The sequence below is a fragment of the Fusarium graminearum genome, chromosome 1, assembly GCF_000240135.3.
Source record: "Fusarium graminearum PH-1 chromosome 1, whole genome shotgun sequence".
In the NCBI taxonomy this organism is placed as follows: domain Eukaryota; kingdom Fungi; phylum Ascomycota; class Sordariomycetes; order Hypocreales; family Nectriaceae; genus Fusarium; species Fusarium graminearum.
The window spans coordinates 9,450,995-9,473,684 of NC_026474.1; the positions used below are offsets into that span (position 1 = coordinate 9,450,995).

The following is a 22,690-nucleotide window of genomic DNA, read 5'->3' on the forward strand; positions in this document are numbered from 1 at the left end:
CTAGGAAACAAACAAAACCACAATAAATTAGTGGTAGTTGGGCTACAGGGGGGAGGAGCCACAAAGAGGAGCGAGCGGTGACGGTAACCTCCAATCGAGGACTAGAGCATTGAAAGAAAGATGCCTAAAGAGGTATCCAGTATCCGCTGATATATCAGAGTAAGAGGTTCGCTCTCTTCTGAAGGATCGGGGGGGTGATCAGAATCAGTAAGAAGAAGGAGAAAAAAATAAATTAGAAATTGACTGGGCGATGGAAAGGAAAATTAGTGGAGGGGCGTGTGGCCAACATGGAAGTTTGGGCCATGTTAGAGGCCAAGAGAAACAAAAACAACCTTCTAGGTCGCGATGGAGAAGAGAACAGAACCCGAATAAGAGAAAAACGTGTTGTACTATTGGCGCGCTCGCTCCTCCTGCACTTCCGATTCAATCTCCCTCAGGGGACCCAGCCAATAGATGTTGACCTTTGACAGGCAAAGCAGTCGATCCATGCAGACGGAAATTGAGGAACCTCAAACTTTGGTGTATCCTCACGAGATTATCAGGTACTTTACCTCATCAGCCCCAGATAATCCTACGCACCAATCATGAATCATGGCACTAATGCACGATTCGTATAGCGATTTGACAGGGATCTCATCTTGATATTGACGTTAGGTGACAAACATTCCCCCAGACAATATCCGTAAATGTCTTCATCTTTAAGCCTCATCGCTCGCTTGCATCCGCTCCCATCTCTTACACTGACAAGGGTCTGCTATACGAATCGTGCATGAAGCTAAGCCTCGACTTGGTCAACGACATTCCATCCTTCTACCGTGAAACATCAACTTCCTCCACAAGTAGCATCTACTTTTTGACTCGGCATCGTGATATTGCCCGTTTTCCCGATTCAGTTTCCATTACTGGGAGGTCCATATAGACTTAGATACGCTGCTCTATATCCTAGCTGTCTTGTACTAGAATGTACCCAGCCAAGTTTGAATTTTCATGGCCAGGTTCCTACACGCTAGACGAGACATGCATCTTCCTCGGTGCATATGGTGTCACCAAAATTGCCAAATATTTCTTACAAGAGCATTTTATGATTGACAAAGTGTCAGTCACACTGTAAAGGTTCGAGTCTGGATCCTTCTTGACGGGCGTTGCTTTGATTCTTCCTCCGCCAACTTGATCCTGGCTGCATCAAGTCTGCCTATGAGCCAACTATCAACTCAAGCCGAGGTCTTTAGAAAGACACAAATGCCGCTTGGAATTGCCGCCTACTTTTCAAGAATTATGAACCATCATGTTCTTGTTCGTCTAAGCCCCGCCTCCTACTACCTCCTTTATTCTTCAGGCCCAGACTGTACCCCTCCATCTTGATCACCATGATCATCCTTAGGAGGGTGTCTCTTCAAGAACGCAGCTATAACTAATTGTGACTCAAAATTGGAATTAGGCTATTGCCATCTTTTACGTGATGGTCACGCATTCAGTCACTCCGCATCTCTGTCTGAAGTGAAGCCTCCATGCAGCCGGACATGTAAGGGGCTGGTGCGGGCGCCGATTGCACCACACCAGGCTCAATGAACTGCACTGCCCTCGTAGTTAAGTGTCAGGTCAACTAAGAATGTAACATATAAGTGGCGCTCCTCTCATTGTTATCTAGTCCCTTACTTTGCCTGATCAAGCCGTGAGGTCAAAATCACGAATCAGTTCACCAACCTCAATATGTGTTCACTCAAGCTTATAAGATGCTCAGTCAACTTTGTGTTCCAGGACGGACAGATAATGCTACTTAATATAAACATAAAAATCAATGCAGACAGTTCTAATGACAAGCTCAGGTTTAGTCAATATAGGAGATTGTTATGTTAGGGTGCAGTTGGATGATGGCTTTGTTAGTATCACTGGGGTTGTAAGCCCTGAGCTTCTTTCTGACCTGTAACCTTGCAGTGCATCTAAGTAAGAGTAAAGCGATGTGTGAAAGACAAAAAGACTGGATAGTAACTGTCGGATTCGCTTACCTAGTTGCGCTGATAAACGGGTGCGATCAGGGATCGACACTGGCAGTCAGTCAATGTACTACAGTGCCGAGGTCCTGTACCAGCAGTAGCAGAGAAAGATGCATTGTAATCCGAGTACGAGATGCAGTAGCGTCCATTCAATTCCATTTAAGTGGGAGTGGGCTGTGCTTCGATGACAGTGCATGCAGTCCTTGCTGCTGAGAAAAACTCACTTGCTCAGCTGCCATCAACCTGTCAAATGTCGGATCAAAGTTGGAGCAATCCTAAATAAACATGGGGGAGGCAAGAAATGATTCTGAAAATCCGAACTTAATCTTAAGACTGTGATGTTTGTGCTCAAATACCCCCATATCAGCCAGTCGTAGTCTGCCGCCTTTACTCATGACCATCGTGGACCTACGATATGTCATAACTATTGGCTCTTCACATATACACGACAGTTAAGTAAAATAGGTTTTTTTTTTTCGTCTGCAGTCGCATATGTTTGGTTCGTCTACTCTACTCTGCTCAATTCCAAGGAACCCATCTAGCAGGTCTCAGCAAAGCTGTCAACCTTGCAAGAAGTGCCATCGGGACCACTGGACAGCTTAGTTGGCTCACTGCCGTCAGAGTTACCCTCAAAAAGATCACAGTTCTTGCCCTTATCCTGACAAGCGTTGGAGATGGTGCACGTATCACCATAGTTGGTGTTGACTAGGGTATTTGTTAGTTGTAGGGTAAGAGGAGCAGAAGGAAATAGCTTACTGCCGCAGAGAACGCCACCGTTGACAGCAGCAACGTTCTCGATAACGACGTTTCGAGGACCGCCATTGTCCTTACAGTTACCGCAAGATCGAACAAGTTTACCATAATCCTCAACATAAAAGTCAGAAATCTCGACGGTGCCGCGACCGTTGAACTGAACGACCTTGTCGGCAGCGTGGAAAGCGCCACCTCCACGGATGATAGAGGTACCTGATTTTTGCTTCAAGGTGATGGCATCTTCACAGACATCCTCGAACCAAACGTTTTCGAGAGTGCATGTGCCCTTGCAATGAACACCCTCAGCCTGGCCAGGGCCAATGATGACGTTACGAAGAGTGGCGCCGTCTCCAAGAATGAACATGGCATCAGCCTCACCAGTCTCTTCTTGTTCCTTGCAGACAGAAGCTGTATGATGTTAGCTGGATAGACATGAAGCGTTCGTATCAAGAGACTTACGGGATCGATCGTAGTAGGCCATGCCACCGTCGAGCTCACCAGAAACGGGAATAGCAGTTGCAACAGCAGTAGCACCGCTGGAAGCTGGAATAGTTCGCGTGATAGCTACAGATCCAGATCCAGATCCGGTCTCAATGGGCTCGCTGGTGGGAGCAGTAGTCGGGTTAGCGATAATGGTATCGACAGGGTCGTCAACGGGCTGTTCGGGAGTATTGGTAGGCCCTTCAGGAGTAGGGATAGTGGAAAGGAACGGAGCTGGGGTATTGTCATTGCCCTGGCTGTTGTCCTCCTCGGCGGGAGGGGCTTGAGGAGGTGCAGGAAATCCTGGGAATCCGAAGGCGGGAAAGTCGAAATCGGTCTTCTCGACTGAAGCAGCTTTCTTGGAGGAGGAGTCAGGGATGCATTGGCTGTACCACTTGCTGACTTCAACACAGGTTGATCCAGAAGGACACTCCTTGTCTCCAGAATAGGCGCTGCCACCACACTGGTTGTACATTTGCACTGCAGCAAATGCTGTGCCAGAGTTGGCAATCGTCAAAAGAGTAGAGGTTCGCATATTGAAAGACGCCGGTTGAACGAGTATAAGAATAAAAGATTGTGAATTTCGGGCCTGCCCGCAACTACCAGAGGGCAATATGAAAGAAAGTGCAGCAGATGGCGTCGAGAGAAGCTGAATCGTGATAACCTAGAATACCCTACTCCTTATATAAATGCGCCTCACATGCGATACTCCCATCCCTCAGCCTCCAAATGCAAGCACACTGACCCTGGGCAAGAGGCTAATAATGACAGGAACCGAAAAAGCACCCAACAAAACGGCAGCATATCTATTGCTGAAACCTGGGCTTGGGTGCTTCTGGCCGCATACAGTGAAGCCTTGTCCCAAGCCTATTTGAAGGGTCTGATAACCGAGATGCTTGGTTTGGCGAGTTTTGCGAAAACATATGGATGACAGATTACTAGGGGTGGTAGATATCCCAGTTCACATTGAGGCCAACTGTATAATGGGAATAAGTGACCGGGAGGTTGCTCGTAAGATGGATGAAGGCGCAGAAGCCAAGCAAAAGTTTTAGTGGTTTCATCTGAAATGGAGAAACGGAAATGAGGATCAAGTAATCTCCTTTATGCGTGACTGGATCCTTGAGTGCACGTAACATATTAAGAACTTTTGAAATCCTGCAGACTTGGACAGTGAAGGATCGAGGTTTATTTATTTATCTACTCTAAATGTATACTGTTAGCAAACGATTGCCTTTGGCGACTACATACTAAGGTAGTATAGTAGTATATTCAGCGACCCACCAATGACAGCTAAGCATTGAAACCAAGACTTGCCCTTTCTAGTGGAAAGGCTATGAGGAAAGGTCAAGTCAGCATAGCAGGAATAAGGAATCGTGGCCTGAGACATGAGATGTTTTGGACCCTGGAGGTGAAGAATTCAGCCGGAAAAGGTCGTCAATCGCAAGGGTGAGCGTAGCAGCGCCACTCCATCGAATCGCAATTGCATACCCATACTCTCAAACCCGTCTTCCTGGCTGCGATCTCAAGGATTTGCTAATCTGGGGAAGACTTGGGTCTAAGCTTGGTGATGATTGATTAGTGTAACAGTAAAAGCATCGACCAAGTCAAATAGGAGTCATACAAGTTGGGGTAGAGAACATGCTGGAGATTCGTGCTCTTTGCCAAGATGTCAAGTGCTCGGAATCACATCAGAGTTGGCGATAGCATCATGTAGGTATCCACTTTTTGGACAATCATTCTGTGAAATGTACTATGTACCTCTTTGAAGATCACTCAACTTGACGCGTCTTGCTTGCTTGCATGTTGAAGCTGTGAATGTATTGAAACTTATGCGTGTAACATCAGGTGACTTTGCAGCTCACAATTTCGAGGTTGGTTCGTTCCATGAACTTCTGCCTCCTCCTTCCCCTTTTCATGGAACTCAAAAAGACACAGCACAGGACAGATGATGGAAAGGGGGGTTGCAACGATGACGCCACGGGTCTTCGAAAACTGGGGAAATTCAATATTTGAAGCCACGAATTCTGGCCAAAAAACCAACATTGAGATGCTCAAAATTCATGTTGAGCACAATTAGAAGAAGACAAGCATATCATTGTCACGAGAGCAATTGCCCAATGTACAGAAGTCTGATGGGTTGCACTACGATACGATGCGGCTGCGCTATTAACTCTTTTGAGATTGCTCTCCTTTTGGACACGAAGAGTTGGACCACTTTTTTAATTTAGATTGTGTCTGTCATTTCGAGGAAAGGTTATTCGTGGCAGGCAACATCGCTAAGGGGTTACTGGACAGATACAGTACAGTCCAGATGGCATCAAAGCCAGTTCCTATCTCTCTGGTTGACAGCATTTCGCTGCATTCCTTGTTTCTGGCCTCTTATCAATCATCATATCTCGCCTCCCGATGACGGTATCCTCAACAAACTGTAATCCCTCCCTCCTCCTCCAGTCCCGTATAAAAAAGCTACATGCTCTGCTGTAAGGCGAGCCAAGTTTTAGAACCCCCCCAGATTTTTGCAAGGATCATTACCTTCCCAAACCCAATCAGCTCTGGCACAAGGTCCAGACTCAATTCCTAGACCCGGTTTTATTCGCGTCAACGTGGGACTGCTTCGGTAGCCGTAACCGTTTACTCTAGGTTAATAAGTTGCTGTACAAGACTCGACTGATTTCCGGTCCCCGTCTTGTTTCCCACAACCTACACTACCTGAGGACAGACCTTACCTACCAACCTAGACACCCGGGGCATCGCTTCTTCTTAAGAAAGGCCTCTCCTCCCTCTTTCTCTCCCACAACCCGACAGTCCCACCCCCAACCAAGCCCGAAACCGCGTCATTTCCATTCTTCTTCGTCAGCCGTAGCCATGTCGTCGCCCTCCGGATCATCTCAAGGCGGCAAGCGCAAGAGAAACTCGCTTCGCGTCGAATCCACACACGACTTTGCTGAGAATGGCATCCAGACATCCTCGCGCGATGCTTCAGGCGAGGAGGGTGATACCACAGCCGCTGAGTCGGGACGTCTTCACGCCCGCGGCTCAGCTCCAATTCCTAAGAGGCAGCGCTCTAGCTCGAACCGTGATAACACCATTGACCCTGGTGAGCCCAGCGACACCACCGAGGCCAGTATCGACATTGCTGAGCGAGTTGGTCGCAAAGGACGCCAAGCCTTGAAGGAGCTCGATGAAGAGGAGCAACGCAGAATTGAGGCTATGCCCCCTCCTCCCATTGGCAACCTACAAGACCCTGCTGGTGGCTACAAGACCAACCCTCCCCCTGTTGGACGACCTGTCCGTGTCTACGCCGATGGCGTCTTTGATCTCTTCCACTTGGGGTATGTCTCTTTCCAACGTTCTGCTCTACAGAGTAGTCTGAATTGCGCAATCGAATTGTGTGTGCTAATAGCTGTCTAGTCACATGCGACAACTCGAGCAGGCCAAGAAGGCTTTCCCCGACACAACGCTGGTCGTCGGCGTCACAGGCGATCACGAAACACACAAGCGCAAGGGTTTGACTGTCATGTCTGCCGCTGAGCGTGCCGAGACCCTCCGTCACTGCAAATGGGTCGATGAGGTTATCGAAGACTGCCCATGGGTTGTCACTCCCGAGTTCCTCGACGAGAACAAGCTCGATTACGTTGCCCACGACGATCTCCCCTATGGCGCTGACGAAGGTGACGACATTTACCAGCCCATCAAGGCCGCTGGCAAGTTCCTCGTTACCCAGCGTACAGAGGGTGTCAGCACAACTGGCCTCATCACAAGGTAAAACGATATTTCACATTCACTCGGATGATCGAGCTAACATCAGTAGAATCGTGCGCGACTACGAGAAGTATATTGCCAGACAGTTCAAGCGCGGTACTTCCCGCCAGGAACTCAACGTCAGCTGGCTCAAGAAGAACGAATTGGACCTCAAGCGTCACGTCCAGGACCTCCGAGAGAACATCACAAACAACTGGTCCACCACTGGCCAAGAACTTGGTCGTGAGCTGAAGCAGTTCTGGCCCGTCAGCCGTCCTCAAAGTCCTGCCCGATTTAACAGCGCGGGTACCGCCGAGGGACTTCGTTCACCTACGACCCCAGGTACTTCTGGTACACCCAAGGAGTTTATCACTGGATACGCCCTCGGCCTTGTCGGTGGTGTTAGGGGATGGGTGAGTAACGAGCAAATCGTGCCATATTTGATTCGGGCCGACTAACAATTACATAGATGACCAAGAGCCGAACGAATGTCGCCGATGGCAGCCGACCTCCCAGTGACGATGAGTCTGAAGAGAGCGATGCCCACGCCAAGTCGCCAAAGGAGTCGTCAAACACCCCGACGGCGGTCGCTCCCTCCAAGCTGTAAACGGAGCAGTGTACATTTAACTACAAATGTGAGAGACAGGATAAAAGCATGTCCCGATGGTAAAGGAGACAGGGTCACCGCAAAAGAGACGGCAGGTGTTTTGTGCAATGGGCTTTGGATTATTACTTTAATCAGTATTTGGCTATGCGCTTTAATAAAGGGCCGGTATACATGGCGTTCCGGCTTCTGTTTATGTATTGGATGCTCTTGCGGCTACGGAGACGTGTTAGCACGCTGCTGAGCCAGAGTCTTTTGTCTAGTACTACGTGTACAGCAGTGGGCGAAATAATTGGAAGAGATTATGTCTTCTTGAACTTTGTGATGTCTGCATTGAGTTTCATGTACTGGTGTACTGGGCTGGAAGTAGCATGTTCCAGAAGTTAAAGTTAATTGCAAAAAACAGTTTGATGAAACTTGTCCTCGGATTAGATTTACGTTCCGTCGCACGCTAACTCAGCTGGACTGCATCAGTCTTTGCCGAAGCTTGAAGCTTTAATGAGTCCGAGTCCGAGTTTGATTACTCAAGGGTAATCAAGTCTCCGAAAGGCACAAGCGCGATATGCCACGATATGGGAGCGATTGCGCTTAGTTTGCGTTTAACTGGGCGGCTATTTTAGATGTATAAGCATCAAGAGTGACCGATGTGGAAGTGAATGCTTATCTGAAGTAACGTTTCGTCGAAACAACCCCCTCATACATGGTAGCTATCATGATGTGCACTATCAAAAGGGACATGCTGAATATGGTGTCCAGACAGTCAGCAGGAGAATGTGACAGTGCACCGACAGCAACATCGACAGCAAACACAGGAATCGCCGAGACGGAGAAGGGGGACAACAGATTGGAAGGGGTAAAGATGCAAACCGTATGGACCATTGTATTCGTGGACTTTGATGCTTGAGTTGCTGGTTGTAAAACAAAACTGCCGCGGTAGGCTGGGATTTGCAGACACTACATCATATTCGTATATGTGTCCGAAAGGGGATGCAAGCTCCGGTACATTTTGTTGAACGTGAACTCAAATCAAAATTGGAAACAGATGGTTCGCTGGTTTAGCAAAGTTGCGGTGTATGGAAGAATTGCAATCACAGACTCTGAGTGGTACGCAATGGTAGCCAGATTGTAAGCAACTCCCGACGTGCAAATCTGCTACCGTTCCTAGAAAGGAACACATGCGAATCAGATTCGAGGTGCATCGGCGCTGAAAAGCTGGTCGTAAAAATGCCAATGTTAGTGACGGTATAAGTTCATGTATGGGGAGTGGGGCAATAGCGAAGAGCTTGGCATCTCGAACCAAGATAAACATTCAACCATGATCTGCATTTGGCAAAGCCGCTCCTTGTTGATCTCGCATTGGTCAACTAGAGCCTCCAACTACAAAAATAGTCGGATCCCAAGCGCCGGTGGCTTTCCGCTCTTGCACGCGATATGTGGTTACAGTGCTTTTGCAGGTCGCGTGGAGGGCATGAAAGAAGGATATTCTCCGTGCGGGCCGAATCTTACAGCATAGTATCTTGGGTCTCATAAAGTTGGAGATGAAGACGAGGATGAGGAGGATCATGATGCTACTAGATCCGATGCGATAGACAACGCATAGCTAACGAATATGCAGGTCTAATTTAGAAAGACTTGCGCGCATCTGTCGTGATGGTGTTGACCTTAGATGCCAAGTCCATTTCCAGCCAAAAGGCGGGGGGACGGTGGAACAAACAAAGGGAACGGTCCGACCCCGCATTGTTTTGAACGGCTTCCGACTTGAATTATTTGCAGAAGCACTGACCTTTGTTGATACAGAAACTCATCTATCAAAAAAGGATCACTGAACTTAAAACACAAGGCATTATTGGAGTTATCTGACTAAGTCATGTATTGAAGAATGCCTCGTCTTAAATAAATTAATTCAGTAAGCTGTCGATCATCCTGACTCCCCTACTCCAACACTATGTACACACTTCCCTGGCTCATTGCACTGCAAGCAAACAGAGCTTAGTACCAACGGACAAGGGTTTGACAGGCGCAGCTGCTGTATCCTATATATAAAAATAGGTCACGTCAGGTCATCATGAAATATCAGCCAATAAGCCTTCGCGTGGCTGAGTCTTGGTGTGTCTCTCAAGGGATTTTTACTTGGTCGCCCTAGCGCCCGACAAGGCTGGGCTAATATCATCCCTGTACAAACAACTTAAGACAGGGATTCAAATTGGCGCTACCAGGAGAACGGATCCAGTATAGATTTCAATTTACTATGATGAATGAGGAAGAACGAAGCCAATTACCTGGGAATGCGGCACACTCTGTGACCTGACCGGTCATGGATCACAACTAAGATAATTCTCGGGTCAAGAAATTGACCCATGCCCTTACGCTTCATGAGTGCCCAGGTTAAAGCTAAATTGCCAATAACCCACTGGATAAGCACTTGTAAAAAATTGGACAAGGGAGCCTGGAAATAAACGTGGTTCAGCAAGGAAGAAGGAAATCCAAAGCCACAACCGAACAAGACAACTTTGTAGCAAAGTTGGTAGTATCTAGAATCAATACGGCCTAACAATACAAAGCATGGGCAGTTTCCCAAATCGGCAGGTTCTGTCCACCCATCGCTACTATTGATAGCAGTTACTGTCATGTCAGCCTCAGGGAAGACACAACATGGCAGGTACTATGAGCTGGTACCTGTCAGCGATGCAAGTACAAGTGCGAGCAGGCAAGGGGGACAGTCCGTCCAGTCGGCCGCCGTTCCTGCACTCTACAAGGTACCTACCTAAGGTACGGTCCAAGTTCAATACTCAGCCTCTTTTTGTATTGGATCTAGGTATTCCCCTCCTCTATTATCAATCCCTGTCAAGTAATGTGATGGATGGGCCGTTGTCACGATCGCTTCTAAAACAGCCACCAACAGGCGCCTTGACGCCTTACCCGCACACGCTGTCTCAGTGCCCCCTGCAACAAAACAAACCCGATCAAGTAGCAAGCTCCAAAATCCCACTCTGTAGTACACCCTAGCTCTTACCTAGGCAAAAGATGTTTCAGCAGCTACGCCCCTTGGTTGCTTCCCTGCTTACAAGGCTGGCTTGAACTTTAGTTGCACCTTTGTTAACCAACACAACTCTTTCTCACTGATCGTCGCCGACATTTCGTCTCTCCTCACAAGACATTGTACAGCTGTATAAGCGCGACTTTTCTAGTAGGGCATCGGATCGGTCGGGATTTTTTCAGCCAACATCGACAATCTGTCTTGGTGCCCCTACTATTGTTTGTTACCGCACTGCACCGGGCCTGGGCGCTAGTCGCTTGATCAGGTACCGTTCCTTGAAGGCTTAGATGGCGCTTGCGGCCCCGTCCCGCCACTTGTCGCATCACATCTCGACGAACAGGGAGCGGCAAGCATGCGACAAGGGTCAATGTGAAAGGGTGGCACATGGGCAGATAAACCAAACCAAACTAAACAATGGATGGACTGCATGGCTATTCGGGTTTGGTCTCGAGGACATTCCATCCATGCTCTCTACAGCACCCCCAGACCCTCGAGTGCCTTGCATCATCCATCATTTACTTGATGACTTCACAGAACATCTAATCTTGTCCATCCATGCATCAAGCCCCTGCGCCCCATGCTCAGCTCGCAGGGTTGTCCTCAATCTTGGGTCAATCACTTGGACCCTCCCCTGCAACTCCATCTCTAACCCTTTCTCAACTACGGATAACCATGCCCAGATTCAACTAGCAATGCCTCTCTTGGTTCCTATCTTAGCATCAGAGTAAATATCGCACTTACACTGAGCCCCGTCTTCGCATCCACATACATCCCTGCTCATCACTCGAGGCTAGCATCGCCTACGCTGTGTCCCCAGCCTTAGCCGTCCATACCCTTCCTTCATCTACTGATCTTGATGAAATTCTACATCAACTCCCCCACTATTACTCCCACTTGTTGCTCTATACCCTCATCGCCCACCTTTGTTACATGAGCCTAAAGCCTTCTGTCTGCCGGGACCTGCTCATCCGCGTCTTGGGGGGGGGGCTGTGTCTTACTAAGTTTGGCTTGACCTACAATAATTCTCCGGACGCATTACCCTTTTCAATTCGTGCTTCTATTTATCAACTACGGGCCATGGCTAGTCTTAAGAATATCATGAATACTGAGGACGAGCCCATCGATCCAAGATCCGAGAGCCGTTCCACTGACCTGACTTCAAAGTCACCCTCTGTCCACAGCTATGTCACATCCTTGAACTATCAAACACACACCCCTTCTCATATCAACCCTCATGACCCATCAGGATCATCCAAGTCGTCCTCTGTTATTGATCTTTCATCACCGACAACAGCCGATCTCAACATGAATAACCGACGACGCCGCAGCAACATGAGCATTGACTCTAATGACACACATTATGCTGCCCAGCATGCTTCATCGTCAAATACCCTCATGAGGCCCCTAACGACTGCAGCAAGCGGCGAGTCCCGTGTCAGATTGACTCCAATTACTGGAAAGATTAGCAAGGCAAAGAAGGGCGTGCTGGTTCATAATTGTGATCAGTGTCCCAAGGTAAATCTCTTTTCCCTATATACAGTCACGCTTCTAACCCAGCCAGACGTTCTCTAGAGCAGAACACCTGAGGTTTGTTCCTCGTCCGAATTTGGTGGGCGTTTCTAACAGTTGTGACCTAGACGACATCAGCTCAGCCATTCGCCTCCAGAGTTGTATTGCCCTATCCCTGGTTGCAACAAGACCTTCTACCGCAAGGACCTTCTCGATCGACATGTTCAGAGACAGTGAGTTGAGCATGTTGTATTGGAACTGCTTCAATACTAACAAAGAACAGTGACCAAGATGCCTTGGATATCGTTGAAACGGAGCGCCCTCATGACCAGGGCAGTTCGAAGACACAGGTACTGTCCCCTGCAGAGACTACACGACCCGAGCCTATCACAGTGTTCAACGATCCTCAAACATTGGTTTCTGCAAAGAACAGCTCTAATGTCGCTGGAGCTTGGCAACCAATGACTTCTGTACCCAACATAAACCGCAACTACAAGACGGAACCTAGTTCGAATGGATCGGTTGATTACCCAGACTACGCATTAGATCCTGAGCTGCCAGCAGTAAACAATAATTTTATGTCAAACTATGGTGCGCCAAGAACTATGCCAATACTGCCGACTCTACCTGAGGGTGTAACTCCAGAATTACATTGGCAAGGCAGCTCCGGATCAACAAGTGCTTTCTCAACTCCTCCGAATAACTCAAGAAGTACCCAGTTTCCTGTGCCGGTTGCGAACGAACCTTGGATGACCCCAGCGTCGACTTACCATAGCACTCCTAACGATATACCAAGCACTAGTATGGACCATGTCACATATCCTGCCCCATATGTGTACCACAGCACTCCGCCACAGGTCTACACTCCTGCCTTTGGCATGGACCTATCTTTACCTGGATATCCCGAAGACACTGCTCTCAGTACTGTCGGTCAAACCCTCAATTCCACAGTTCGTAGTGTGTCCCCTTCATTGGCTGTTGCTCAATCTGAGACTTTGTTAGCTGTTCCGTCGCTACCAACTTCAGGTGGGACTTTCGATTTGGCCAGCTGCAGCTCTGGGACCTCAGGAGGGAACGGCTTGCTAAGCACCCAAGATCTGATGCCACTTTCCCTTTCATCTGCTACTAGTGAAGCAATTCCAAGGTATCTTGAGGTTTATTGGAATCAAGTCCACCCCAAGGAGCCTATCATTCATAAGCACACATACCAAGACGTCCCCGAGGAAGAGACAGAGCATATACATGTGCTACAATGTGCTATGGCTGCATTGGCAACACAATTTATTCCCAACGCAGACGACCGCATGAAGGGAGCGGAGCTTCATGCTTACGCCTTGCACAAGTCTAAAGTGGTGAGTTGAGTGGGAAAAGGACTCGCCCAGGCAACAAGCGGCCGTTGCTGATACGCTTAGTTCACACGCTTTGAAAGGTGGTCAATGCCAGTCCAGCACACAATTGCACTATGCGAGTACTACGCGCGGTTTCGCGGTAAAAATTCATATTCGCACCAACCCTCTACCCGGTTCACTTCGCTCTATAACAGGGTTAGTTTTTCTTAAGTTTCTTCTTCTTCCTCTTTATGTCTTTCTTTTTATATTCTATTATGATACCACTTTCTTTACTCTTCTTCAACCTTCTTGTCCTTCTTTTGGTAGATCTGTCTGCTTCATACTTCTTCTTGTTTCGACAACCTGCATTCGAACGCTCAGCTCAACTCCCGATAGGTCGTCAGTGATCAACTCACTTCTACTTCTCGCCCCTCCATCAAAGATGAACATCAAGCTTGGAAAGCCTGGATTGCCGCAGAATCAAGACGACGGTTGTTGGCAGCTTGCTTCCTGCTTGATGTACATAGCTCATGGTACCACGAACGCCAATACACTTCTGTCATCGGTTTAGATTACTCTTCTCCGAGTACTCTCCCAATCCCGCTTACAGCTACAACGACAAAGGCTTGGGAAGCCCGCGACCCTCAATCATGGTCAAAATTACGGACAAGAAGGGCTCCAAAATCTATTTCTAACACAAACCTATGGACACTGTCTGCTTCTGATATAGCATCTGGCCCAGCTTTTGATGCGGCAGTTTTACTTGCTGTATACTCATTATCCCTTCCACGGCGCCAAAGCCCATCGCAAATTAGTCTTGTGGAAGATGTAGCAAAGTTCAAGTCAAATATGTTCCCTATTTCAAGGATATTCCCCGACTCAGCTATTGCTAGCACTTATCTAGCATTACACCACACACCCCTCTACCATCTATTATCAGTATCTGGCAAGACCTGGGTTTTCAACAAAAAGCTGACTAACCTAAACTTGTTTGCGGAACACCAGAAGCTTCTAGACACGTGGAGAAGCTCAGGAACGGCTTCAATAGCAACTGTGTTTGCTGCGCGGTCGTTAAAATTGTTCCTTAACTTGCAGACCTCGCCCAGTCAGGCTGAGAGCAGCAGAGGGGAGACTTGTCCGGTGGGGACAATACCCCTGTCTGGCATATCGGATTATTGGGGCATATATGTCTGCTCTCTAATCTGTTGGGCTTTCGGTCTGACAGAGGAACAAGATAAACCTAGAATCGGTACGACACAAGATGCTGCGAAGGAATGGGTTCTTAGGGTTGCATCTCAAGAGCCATCTGAGGTACACACCCAAAGTGACCGCAACGGGGCTCGAGGGGTTGTCGGTCTTGCGAGGCAAATGTTGTCGACTGAGTGTCTAGGAGGAGGAAACAAACTTTTTTTCGATGCCATAAACGTTCTGATACGACTGGAGGGGGAGGTTACTAGCAACTGTTGAGCTGGTTTACGAAGATGGGGCACTTGCTTGCGATCGAATTTGGCTGTGTTGGGCGCATTGCAGCGGCGTTGACGTGAAAGTGAGACCGCATAGCGACTGGAGTTTGGCGGTCAAGATAACAGGGAAAAGAGAGCGCATGTAAATGTTATGGAGTAAGGCGTTGATTACGGAGGATTGTATTTTTGCCTCGGTTGCAGACATCGGTCCATTGACAGCATAGCATTGCGAAGCATTACAGACACGAATGTATTTGTTGATGTTTATGTTGCTTACATACGCCCACATTTTGATAAGATCGTGCATAGATGTGAAATAAAACTGTTGAGAATGTCTCAAAGAAAGACAGGATGAGACATGAAATTGCTGATATCAAAATGAATTAACCCAGTGGCAATATCTTCAAGGTTACTACAATCTCGGAAGTCTCGGGAACTCATTGAGGATCCAACAGGAGACGAACGTCTATTCTTATTCATATTCGTTCTGGTCATGAGTTAGATTAGACCACAGTTGTAACCTCTTCTCGAGAAGAAGAGCTCGGATGGGGACATAGGGGATGGTAAGAGACCTAATGTTACGTGGCTTGTGGCTTTGTCTCAGCTCGAGACCGGGCCAGAGGAAGACGAGAAAAACAGAGACAAGGGTCCAATTAGTCTTTAATGAGGATTAACTATGTTTGGGCGCATTCCAGTGACGTCGGAATGAGCTGTCACACATTTTTGCTGGTACAGTAAGCAGAATGCCGGTTAAAAGATCAATTTGACTTGAAGAATGGATTTACGTGTCAACTGCGACGGGTGAATACTGAGAGCAGAGCAGGAAAATAGATACCTAGGTAGGAAAGAATGTAGGTTAGATTTGAGTGAATGAAGTAGTTAGGCTACAGGGTTCATAGAGATGCAGTCTTGATCACATGCAAAAGGCCATGATATAGCCAAAAGAAGAAGCGGTGACAGAAAAACAACAGAAAATTAGCCATCGGTCTGCTAACTAATATAGACACCAACCACCATGCCCTTGTCGTATGTCCGTGTTGGAACGGTGATGGAAGATCATGCTTCCACCGTTAAGTTAGTCTCACTGTAAGTACTGTACTTGTACAGTACATGTCCTAAAGTTCCTTTTGCTAATCTCTCGTGTTCTTTTGCACCCACTGTAAATCTCAATCCGAATCGACGATTTCAACACTGGATATCTCTCGTCAGATAATCCCAGATAAACAAATGATATATACCAAGACTTCCGATCTGGCAGGTTCCCGGACAATCGGCACCATGGGGGCCAAAAGGACAAGGCCAAGAAGCCAAGGGTTAGGAGGAGTTGCCTGTTGTGGAGGGGACAATCTAATAGAGGGGAACGGACTTGAGTCCAGTGTAATACGATGAAATTCAAGACGAGGCATATATGTAGCCCTAGGGCGAGGTACTGAGGAAGAATTGGCTAGACTCGATGCCAACGAATGCTTGACACCTAGGTTAGTAGTCTAACGTACTGTGAGGCTAAACGAGAACGGAAGAAGCTAATTCGGTTTCATTCGGCCAGGCTAAGTAAAAGTAAAAAGCACAAGAGGTATTTTCTCCTGGTTCTGAATAGCAAGACAAAGAAACAAAGGTAGATACATACAGTACCTACAGTACAGCACCTGTTGGAACGGCTTTACGGCTTGTCCAGTTAGGTATAGTTGCCTTTGTAGACAGACGGATCCATAGACAGTCCAGAATACGTGTCCAGTGACAGTCAATCCCCTAGTCAGTCACGGCCAAATCGGCACGGGAAGATACGCCCCAACAAGCTATTCACGGGCTCTAAGTTAGTCTGGCTTGGTCTGGCCTGGGTTGGGCTGAAGCAGAGGCAAAGGCAAAAGGCAGAAGCACGAAGGAACATGAGCCATGTCGGAAATTGGGAGTAAGATTGTTGTATCTTTACGTATTGTACCTGCCCCGTCCAGCTAATAATAAATAAATGTTGGTACTTACCTTCTACCTACTATCTTACCACCTTGTCTTATACTGAATAAAACAAGGGAGGTTTCCTTTTTGCTCTTGCCGTTCCGTCTTGTTTCTTTTTTCTCCTTGGTTTCTCTGCCTTACTTAACCCAAGGTCTTATTATTGTTATGCGAGACATAAGAAGACGAGATTAACCCATTTGTTTACTCCATAACCTGTTACTCAAATTAGTATCATGGTTACTCCTGAGTCTCTGATGCCCCCATTTTTGTTTAATTCAACCTCTTGTCTCGTCTCGTCTCGCCTATAACCGAGTTGGATTTAATTTGGATCGTATTTCTGTTACTACCTTCTTATACCTCTTGTTTCTCTTGCGAACGAGCTCGATCTTGCCACTACCGACACCTGCATAGCCAACACCTCCTTCATCTTTGACTACCCAAGCGATCGGCCATTATACTTTCGACGACGACTTGTGCCAGCTCCGTCTAAGAACTTTGCGCGTTCCTTGTCCCACCCACGCGCGCTGACATCGATAACGAGGCTTGGCCGTGGCTTGGCCTTTCGTCACTCGTCAAAGGAGCAAACTAATTCGGCACACGATTTGATTCGGTTCGATACGGGCAGTGCAATCACAATCCATCATCGGGACGGAAGGAAAACAAAATTGCGAGCAAAGGCGCACGTCGCAATTCAATATTGAACCCAAGGGACCACGAGTACGACACGTCCACTTATACAGCCGCATTGAAAAGGGGGCCGAAAAAGGAGTTTCATCCATGCGAACAATCTAGAGCTGGATTACCTACGCTTTTCCCGTAACGAATAAGACGACGCGAATAATAAGCCCGGTTCGAACCAGGACAAACACGAGCGACAAAAAACCTTGAGCCTGAGTTTGTTGCTGAGGGAATATTCTTGCATATTCCCCAAGATAGAAACTTTAACTGGGCGTATTCTCAGATATTATTTGTTTATTATCTGTACCTGGCCTTGCCTTGTTTGCTACGTCACCTCGCACCAATCCCATCATTCGACCCTTGGTACTACATCTCTGCAACAGGTTACAGGGCATTTGGTGAACGTCATCACCTGGAAAGGAAATCAGCCTGAGCTGAGGCTAAGCCTGAGACACCACACCCACCCACCTGCAAGTCCGACGGGGGTTGCTTTCAGGGCCACCAGCGCAGTAACCCCGCTGTCGATCGATCTATTGCCTGAGCTCCAGCTGTCCACCCACTACTGTACGCTGCAGGCCTAGCCAAGGCCTTTTCTGCCGTCATGGTGCGCATCATCCCAACAAGACTCAAATCCGTCTCTCGATCTTCCTCCTCTTCCTCCGCAACAATCTCCGTCACCAACGGAAACTCCAAAAAGAATCGCAGCAACAGTCCCCCCATGAGATCAAAGAATGACAGCACGAGCCCTTCCAGGGATGCCGGAAATGGTCTGGCTTTGAGAGTTTGGATTATAAGAGTATGTAATCGTGCTTATGCCATGTCGCCGCCGCGATACGCGAGCCCCAACCCAATTCTTCCTTGTCTGGCTGGCTCTGTCGCATCGCCGCTTCGTTGCCAGTCGAGAATGCCATACATTGGCCAGGACACGAAGCCGATTTCAGAACAAACCCAAACTAGGAACAATTACTAACTCTCCACCAGGGAAAAGACCTTGCGGCCAAAGATCGCAGCGGCACATCCGATCCTGTAAGCTCCTCTTCAACGTCATTCTCGCAAAATGTTTCACGAGAAATGCTGACAGTAGCCTCCTCAGTACATCATCGTTTCCACCGGCGAATCACGAATCGTAACCAACGATGTCCCCAAGACACTCAATCCAGAATGGAACGTTTCCGAAGAAATCCCTCTCACTTCCGTCCAAAACCTTCTCCTAAGTGTTATTTGCTGGGACAAGGATCGATTCGGAAAGGACTACATGGGTGAATTCGATCTCGCTCTCGAAGAGATCTTCAACAACGGCAAGGTGGAACAACAGCCAACCTGGTATCGTCTCAAGAGCAAACGTCCCGGTAAAAAGACAAGCGTTGTCTCCGGAGAAGTCCAGCTGCAGTTCTCCCTCTTCGACTCGACCAACCCATCGGCCACAACACAGGAAATCCTTGAAAAGTTCCAAACCCTTGTAGGCGCCGCTCCCGCTGGGTCTCGTAATGTTACGCCCTCGATGACGCCTAACCTGGGCCCCAATGCGGCTCCCCAGTCCACCGCCAATCCCCAAGACAGTCCCAGTGACGATGACGAATTCGACGAGGATGATTCTGATTCAAGTGACTCGGACTCGGGAGACGATCAAGACCAAGATCCCACCAAGCGCAAGCGCCGACTTCGAATTCGAGGGTTGAAGAAGAGGAGACGCAACAATCCCTACGCATTTGCCAGCAACGGCTTCGACACGGTCGGTGTCATCTACCTTGAAGTAGTCAAGATTACAGACCTACCTCCTGAATCCAATCTTACACGCACAAGCTTCGACATGGATCCATTTGTTGTCGCGTCCCTCGGCAAGAAGACATACCGCACTCGTCGCATTCGTCACAACCTCAACCCCGTCTTCAACGAGAAGATGTTGTTCCAAATTCAGAGCCATGAGCAGAAATACTCATTCTCATTCACCGTTATCGACCATGACAAGTACTCAGGAAACGACTTCATTGCTTCCTGCAATCTTCCGCTCCATGAATTGCTTGAGCGATCCCCACAAGCCAACCCTGAAACGGGATTGTACGACCTTAAGGTGCCTGCGCAGGCCGAAGCGCTTCCTTCCCGATCACGATTCAAGAAGCTTGCCATGTCGCGCTCCAACTCTTCTTCAAGCATCAGCAAGATGATCCGCCCACCACTTAGCAAGCACGCATCCAGCGGTAGCACAACAACCGCAGTTCCTGCCCCGGCACCCACATCAAACCCTAACATGTTGGCGCCAGCGGATGCCCTTGCCAACACAGGTGCTGATCCCGATTCAACAGCGCAGGATGGCGGAGATTCCGACTTCCACGAATACACAGTGCCCCTCAAATTGAAGGATCTCGAAAAGTGGGAGAAGAAGCACAACCCTATTCTGTACCTGCGCGCCAAGTACATGCCATACGATGCTCTCCGACAACAATTCTGGCGGGCCATGCTTCGGCAATATGATGCTGATGAAAGCGGCCGAATCAGCAGAATTGAACTCACAACAATGCTTGAGGCTTTGGGCTCCACACTTACTGAGGCCACAATCGACACCTTCTTTTCGAGATTCCCCCACCGGGATGCTGACAATGAGGAGAATTGGGAGCTTACCATGGACGAAGTTGTCATTTGTTTGGAAGACCAGTTGCAGGGCAAGAGACGATCTTCAGCCACTGCGGGGGACAAACTGAAGCATCTTGTACCGGACATGAAGAACCTCCTCCACGTGTCTCGTCCAGGCAACAACAACAGCAATGGTGGCTCAGAAAACCCTAGCGTTTTGGACCTGAGCGCAACGTCAGGAACCCAAACACCAATTTCAAACGTCCCCACGTTGAAGACACCTGCAGATGAAGAGGGCGATCCCCTCGACAAATCTGACAGCGGTGACGATCGCGGCGAGGAACATGTAGTCGAGATCCGAGAATGCCCTATCTGTCATCAACCACGACTCAACAAGCGCAAGGATGCTGACATCATCACCCATATCGCGACTTGCGCCAGCCAGGATTGGAGACAAGTCAACAGTGTCCTGGTGGGCGGATTCGTAACTGCTAGCCAGGCTCAGCGAAAGTGGTATTCTAAGGTTATCACCAAGATCTCTTACGGTGGATACAAACTGGGTGCCAACTCGGCCAATATCCTTGTCCAAGACCGTCTCACAGGACAGATTAACGAGGAGAAGATGAGTGTCTATGTCAGATTAGGAATCCGTCTTCTCTACAAGGGTCTCAAATCTCGAGATATGGAGAACAAGCGAAGTAAGTACAGAACATTAAGCGTTGAAAGGCAACTTCAGAACGAACGCTAACACAACAACCAGTCCGAAAGCTACTTAAGAACCTCAGCGTCAAGCAGGGCAAGAAGTTTGATGACCCTGCGTCCAAGGATGAGATCGAGAAGTTCATCGCTTTCCATGGTCTCGACATGTCAGAGGTTCTGCTACCACTAGAAGAGTTCAACAACTTCAATGAGTTCTTCTACCGTGCTCTGAAGCCTGATGCTCGCCCTTGCTCAGCACCTCACAACCCCCATATCATCGTGTCACCAGCCGATTGCCGCAGTGTTGTCTTCAACTCCATCTCAACCGCTACTAAGATTTGGGTCAAGGGTCGCGAGTTCAACATGAAGAGACTCTTGGGAGACGCCTATCCCGAAGACGTATCCCGATTTGAAGGTGGAGCGTTGGGTATCTTCCGACTGGCTCCACAGGACTACCATCGCTTCCATATCCCTGTCGATGGTGTCATGGGCAAGCCCAAGACGATCGAGGGCGAGTACTACACAGTCAACCCCATGGCCATTCGATCAGCTCTGGATGTGTACGGAGAGAACGTGAGAGTTCTTGTCCCCATTGACAGCGAGGCTCATGGCCGTGTCATGGTCATCTGCGTGGGTGCTATGATGGTGGGCAGCACTGTTATCACCCGCAACGAGGGCGACAAGGTTCAACGTGCAGAGGAGCTTGGATACTTCAAGTTCGGCGGCAGCACCATCTTGCTCCTGTTTGAGCCTGGAAGAATGGTCTTTGATGATGATCTTGTGGACAATGGCCACGATGCACTTGAAACTCTGGTGAGTCATGAATAGAGTATGAGGCGAAGTAGTCAGTAGCTAACACGTCGACAGGTCCGAGTAGGCATGTCTGTTGGCCACACGCCTAGTGAGCCACAGTGGACTCCCGACATGCGAAAGAATGCAGAGAACATCACGGAAGCTGAGAAGAGAACTGCCAAGCGACGTATCCAGGGCAACGTGGCGCTACAAGATTCGCCGGATGGCAGCGGAGAAGAAGAACAGGCAGCACGATCGGCCAAGCCAACCATCGACACTATGGCTGCGTCGGCGATGTAGAGATGCCGACCCAGCAAACGGGAGCGATGCAAGCGGCATAGCCGCCGTTAGAGGCGGAGGCGGCGGATAGTATATTCAACATTACGGAGGGCATGTAGAAGATGGATAAATAGCCTTCGTAGACGCGTAGATATGGCCATTGAATTGGCCGTGGAGGGATTTGTATGAGTGCAAAGGATAGCATATTCACTATCGTTGGACAAAGACAAGATGAGCAAGAGTGGGAGGAACATAGGATTTTAACTCGGGCTGATGAGAAACGAAACGACGGAAACGAAAAAAGCGACATCGGAAGCGACTGGACAGTAACACATAACAACGGTTTTGTTTATATCTGGCAAATCTGTAGTGAGCAATTCATCCCAATACTGGCCGCAACATCCGTTCTTGTGATTCGGCTTTGTGACTGAATGGTAAGTTGGCTGGAGTTTACATACGTCAGTGCTATTAATAGACGCTGAGCAAAGCAAGGAATCTTTGGTGTAAGCTTCAATAGCTCGGTTCGGAAGAGGCTATGGTATGGACAGTACGATTTTAGAAAGCCGATCCGATCCGAGGAAAAGTAACATTTTGGCTTTCCTACTTGATGGTGCAACTCAGGGCTGAAGTCTGGGGTAAGCTTGATGAGTCTGGGGTAAAGAACCAGGCTTTTAGTTGTGTTCCTTACCCTTAGACTTGACTGCGGTCTGTTTCATGCTCATAGATGGCACTTATACGCTGTCTTGAAGCATCGCATCATAGGCTTGACTGAGTTTAAAGGACTCACGAGAATCTAAAAAGAGCTTCAT

General features: G+C 48.4%; 6 protein-coding genes across 6 annotated transcripts; 4 read left to right on the forward strand and 2 right to left on the reverse strand.

The window, feature by feature from the left end:
• Nucleotides 1-961: 961 nt before the first annotated feature.
• Nucleotides 962-1,362, forward strand: FGSG_13687 (uncharacterized protein; the record flags this gene model as incomplete). The annotated part of the gene is given in 2 exon segments (XM_011320623.1): nucleotides 962-1,095; nucleotides 1,101-1,362. Coding segments are annotated over 2 exon segments (396 nt in total).
• A 1,170-nt stretch (nucleotides 1,363-2,532) lies between these two features.
• FGSG_10004 (uncharacterized protein) lies at nucleotides 2,533-3,702 on the reverse strand (the record flags this gene model as incomplete). The annotated part of the gene is made up of 3 exons (XM_011320624.1): nucleotides 2,533-2,699; nucleotides 2,751-3,155; nucleotides 3,207-3,702. 3 exons carry the CDS (start codon nucleotides 3,700-3,702, stop codon nucleotides 2,533-2,535), a joined length of 1,068 nt encoding a protein of 355 aa, XP_011318926.1.
• Nucleotides 3,703-5,882: 2,180 nt separating this feature from the next.
• On the forward strand, nucleotides 5,883-7,889 carry FGSG_10005 (choline-phosphate cytidylyltransferase). Its single transcript, XM_011320625.1, has 4 exons — nucleotides 5,883-6,559; nucleotides 6,639-6,989; nucleotides 7,039-7,381; nucleotides 7,438-7,889. Exons 1-4 carry the CDS (start codon nucleotides 6,093-6,095, stop codon nucleotides 7,573-7,575), a joined length of 1,299 nt encoding a protein of 432 aa, XP_011318927.1. The 5' UTR covers nucleotides 5,883-6,092; the 3' UTR covers nucleotides 7,576-7,889.
• Nucleotides 7,890-9,847: 1,958 nt separating this feature from the next.
• On the reverse strand, nucleotides 9,848-10,201 carry FGSG_13688 (uncharacterized protein; the record flags this gene model as incomplete). Its single annotated transcript, XM_011320626.1, has 1 exon — nucleotides 9,848-10,201. One exon carries the CDS (start codon nucleotides 10,199-10,201, stop codon nucleotides 9,848-9,850), a length of 354 nt encoding a protein of 117 aa, XP_011318928.1.
• A 1,338-nt stretch (nucleotides 10,202-11,539) lies between these two features.
• On the forward strand, nucleotides 11,540-14,913 carry FGSG_10006 (uncharacterized protein; the record flags this gene model as incomplete). Its single annotated transcript, XM_011320627.1, has 4 exons — nucleotides 11,540-12,124; nucleotides 12,257-12,351; nucleotides 12,402-13,470; nucleotides 13,843-14,913. 4 exons carry the CDS (start codon nucleotides 11,540-11,542, stop codon nucleotides 14,911-14,913), a joined length of 2,820 nt encoding a protein of 939 aa, XP_011318929.1.
• Nucleotides 14,914-18,141: 3,228 nt separating this feature from the next.
• Nucleotides 18,142-21,902, forward strand: FGSG_10007 (uncharacterized protein; the record flags this gene model as incomplete). Its single annotated transcript, XM_011320628.1, has 5 exons — nucleotides 18,142-18,336; nucleotides 18,522-18,566; nucleotides 18,625-20,809; nucleotides 20,872-21,623; nucleotides 21,678-21,902. 5 exons carry the CDS (start codon nucleotides 18,142-18,144, stop codon nucleotides 21,900-21,902), a joined length of 3,402 nt encoding a protein of 1,133 aa, XP_011318930.1.
• Between the last annotated feature and the right edge of the window lie 788 nt (nucleotides 21,903-22,690).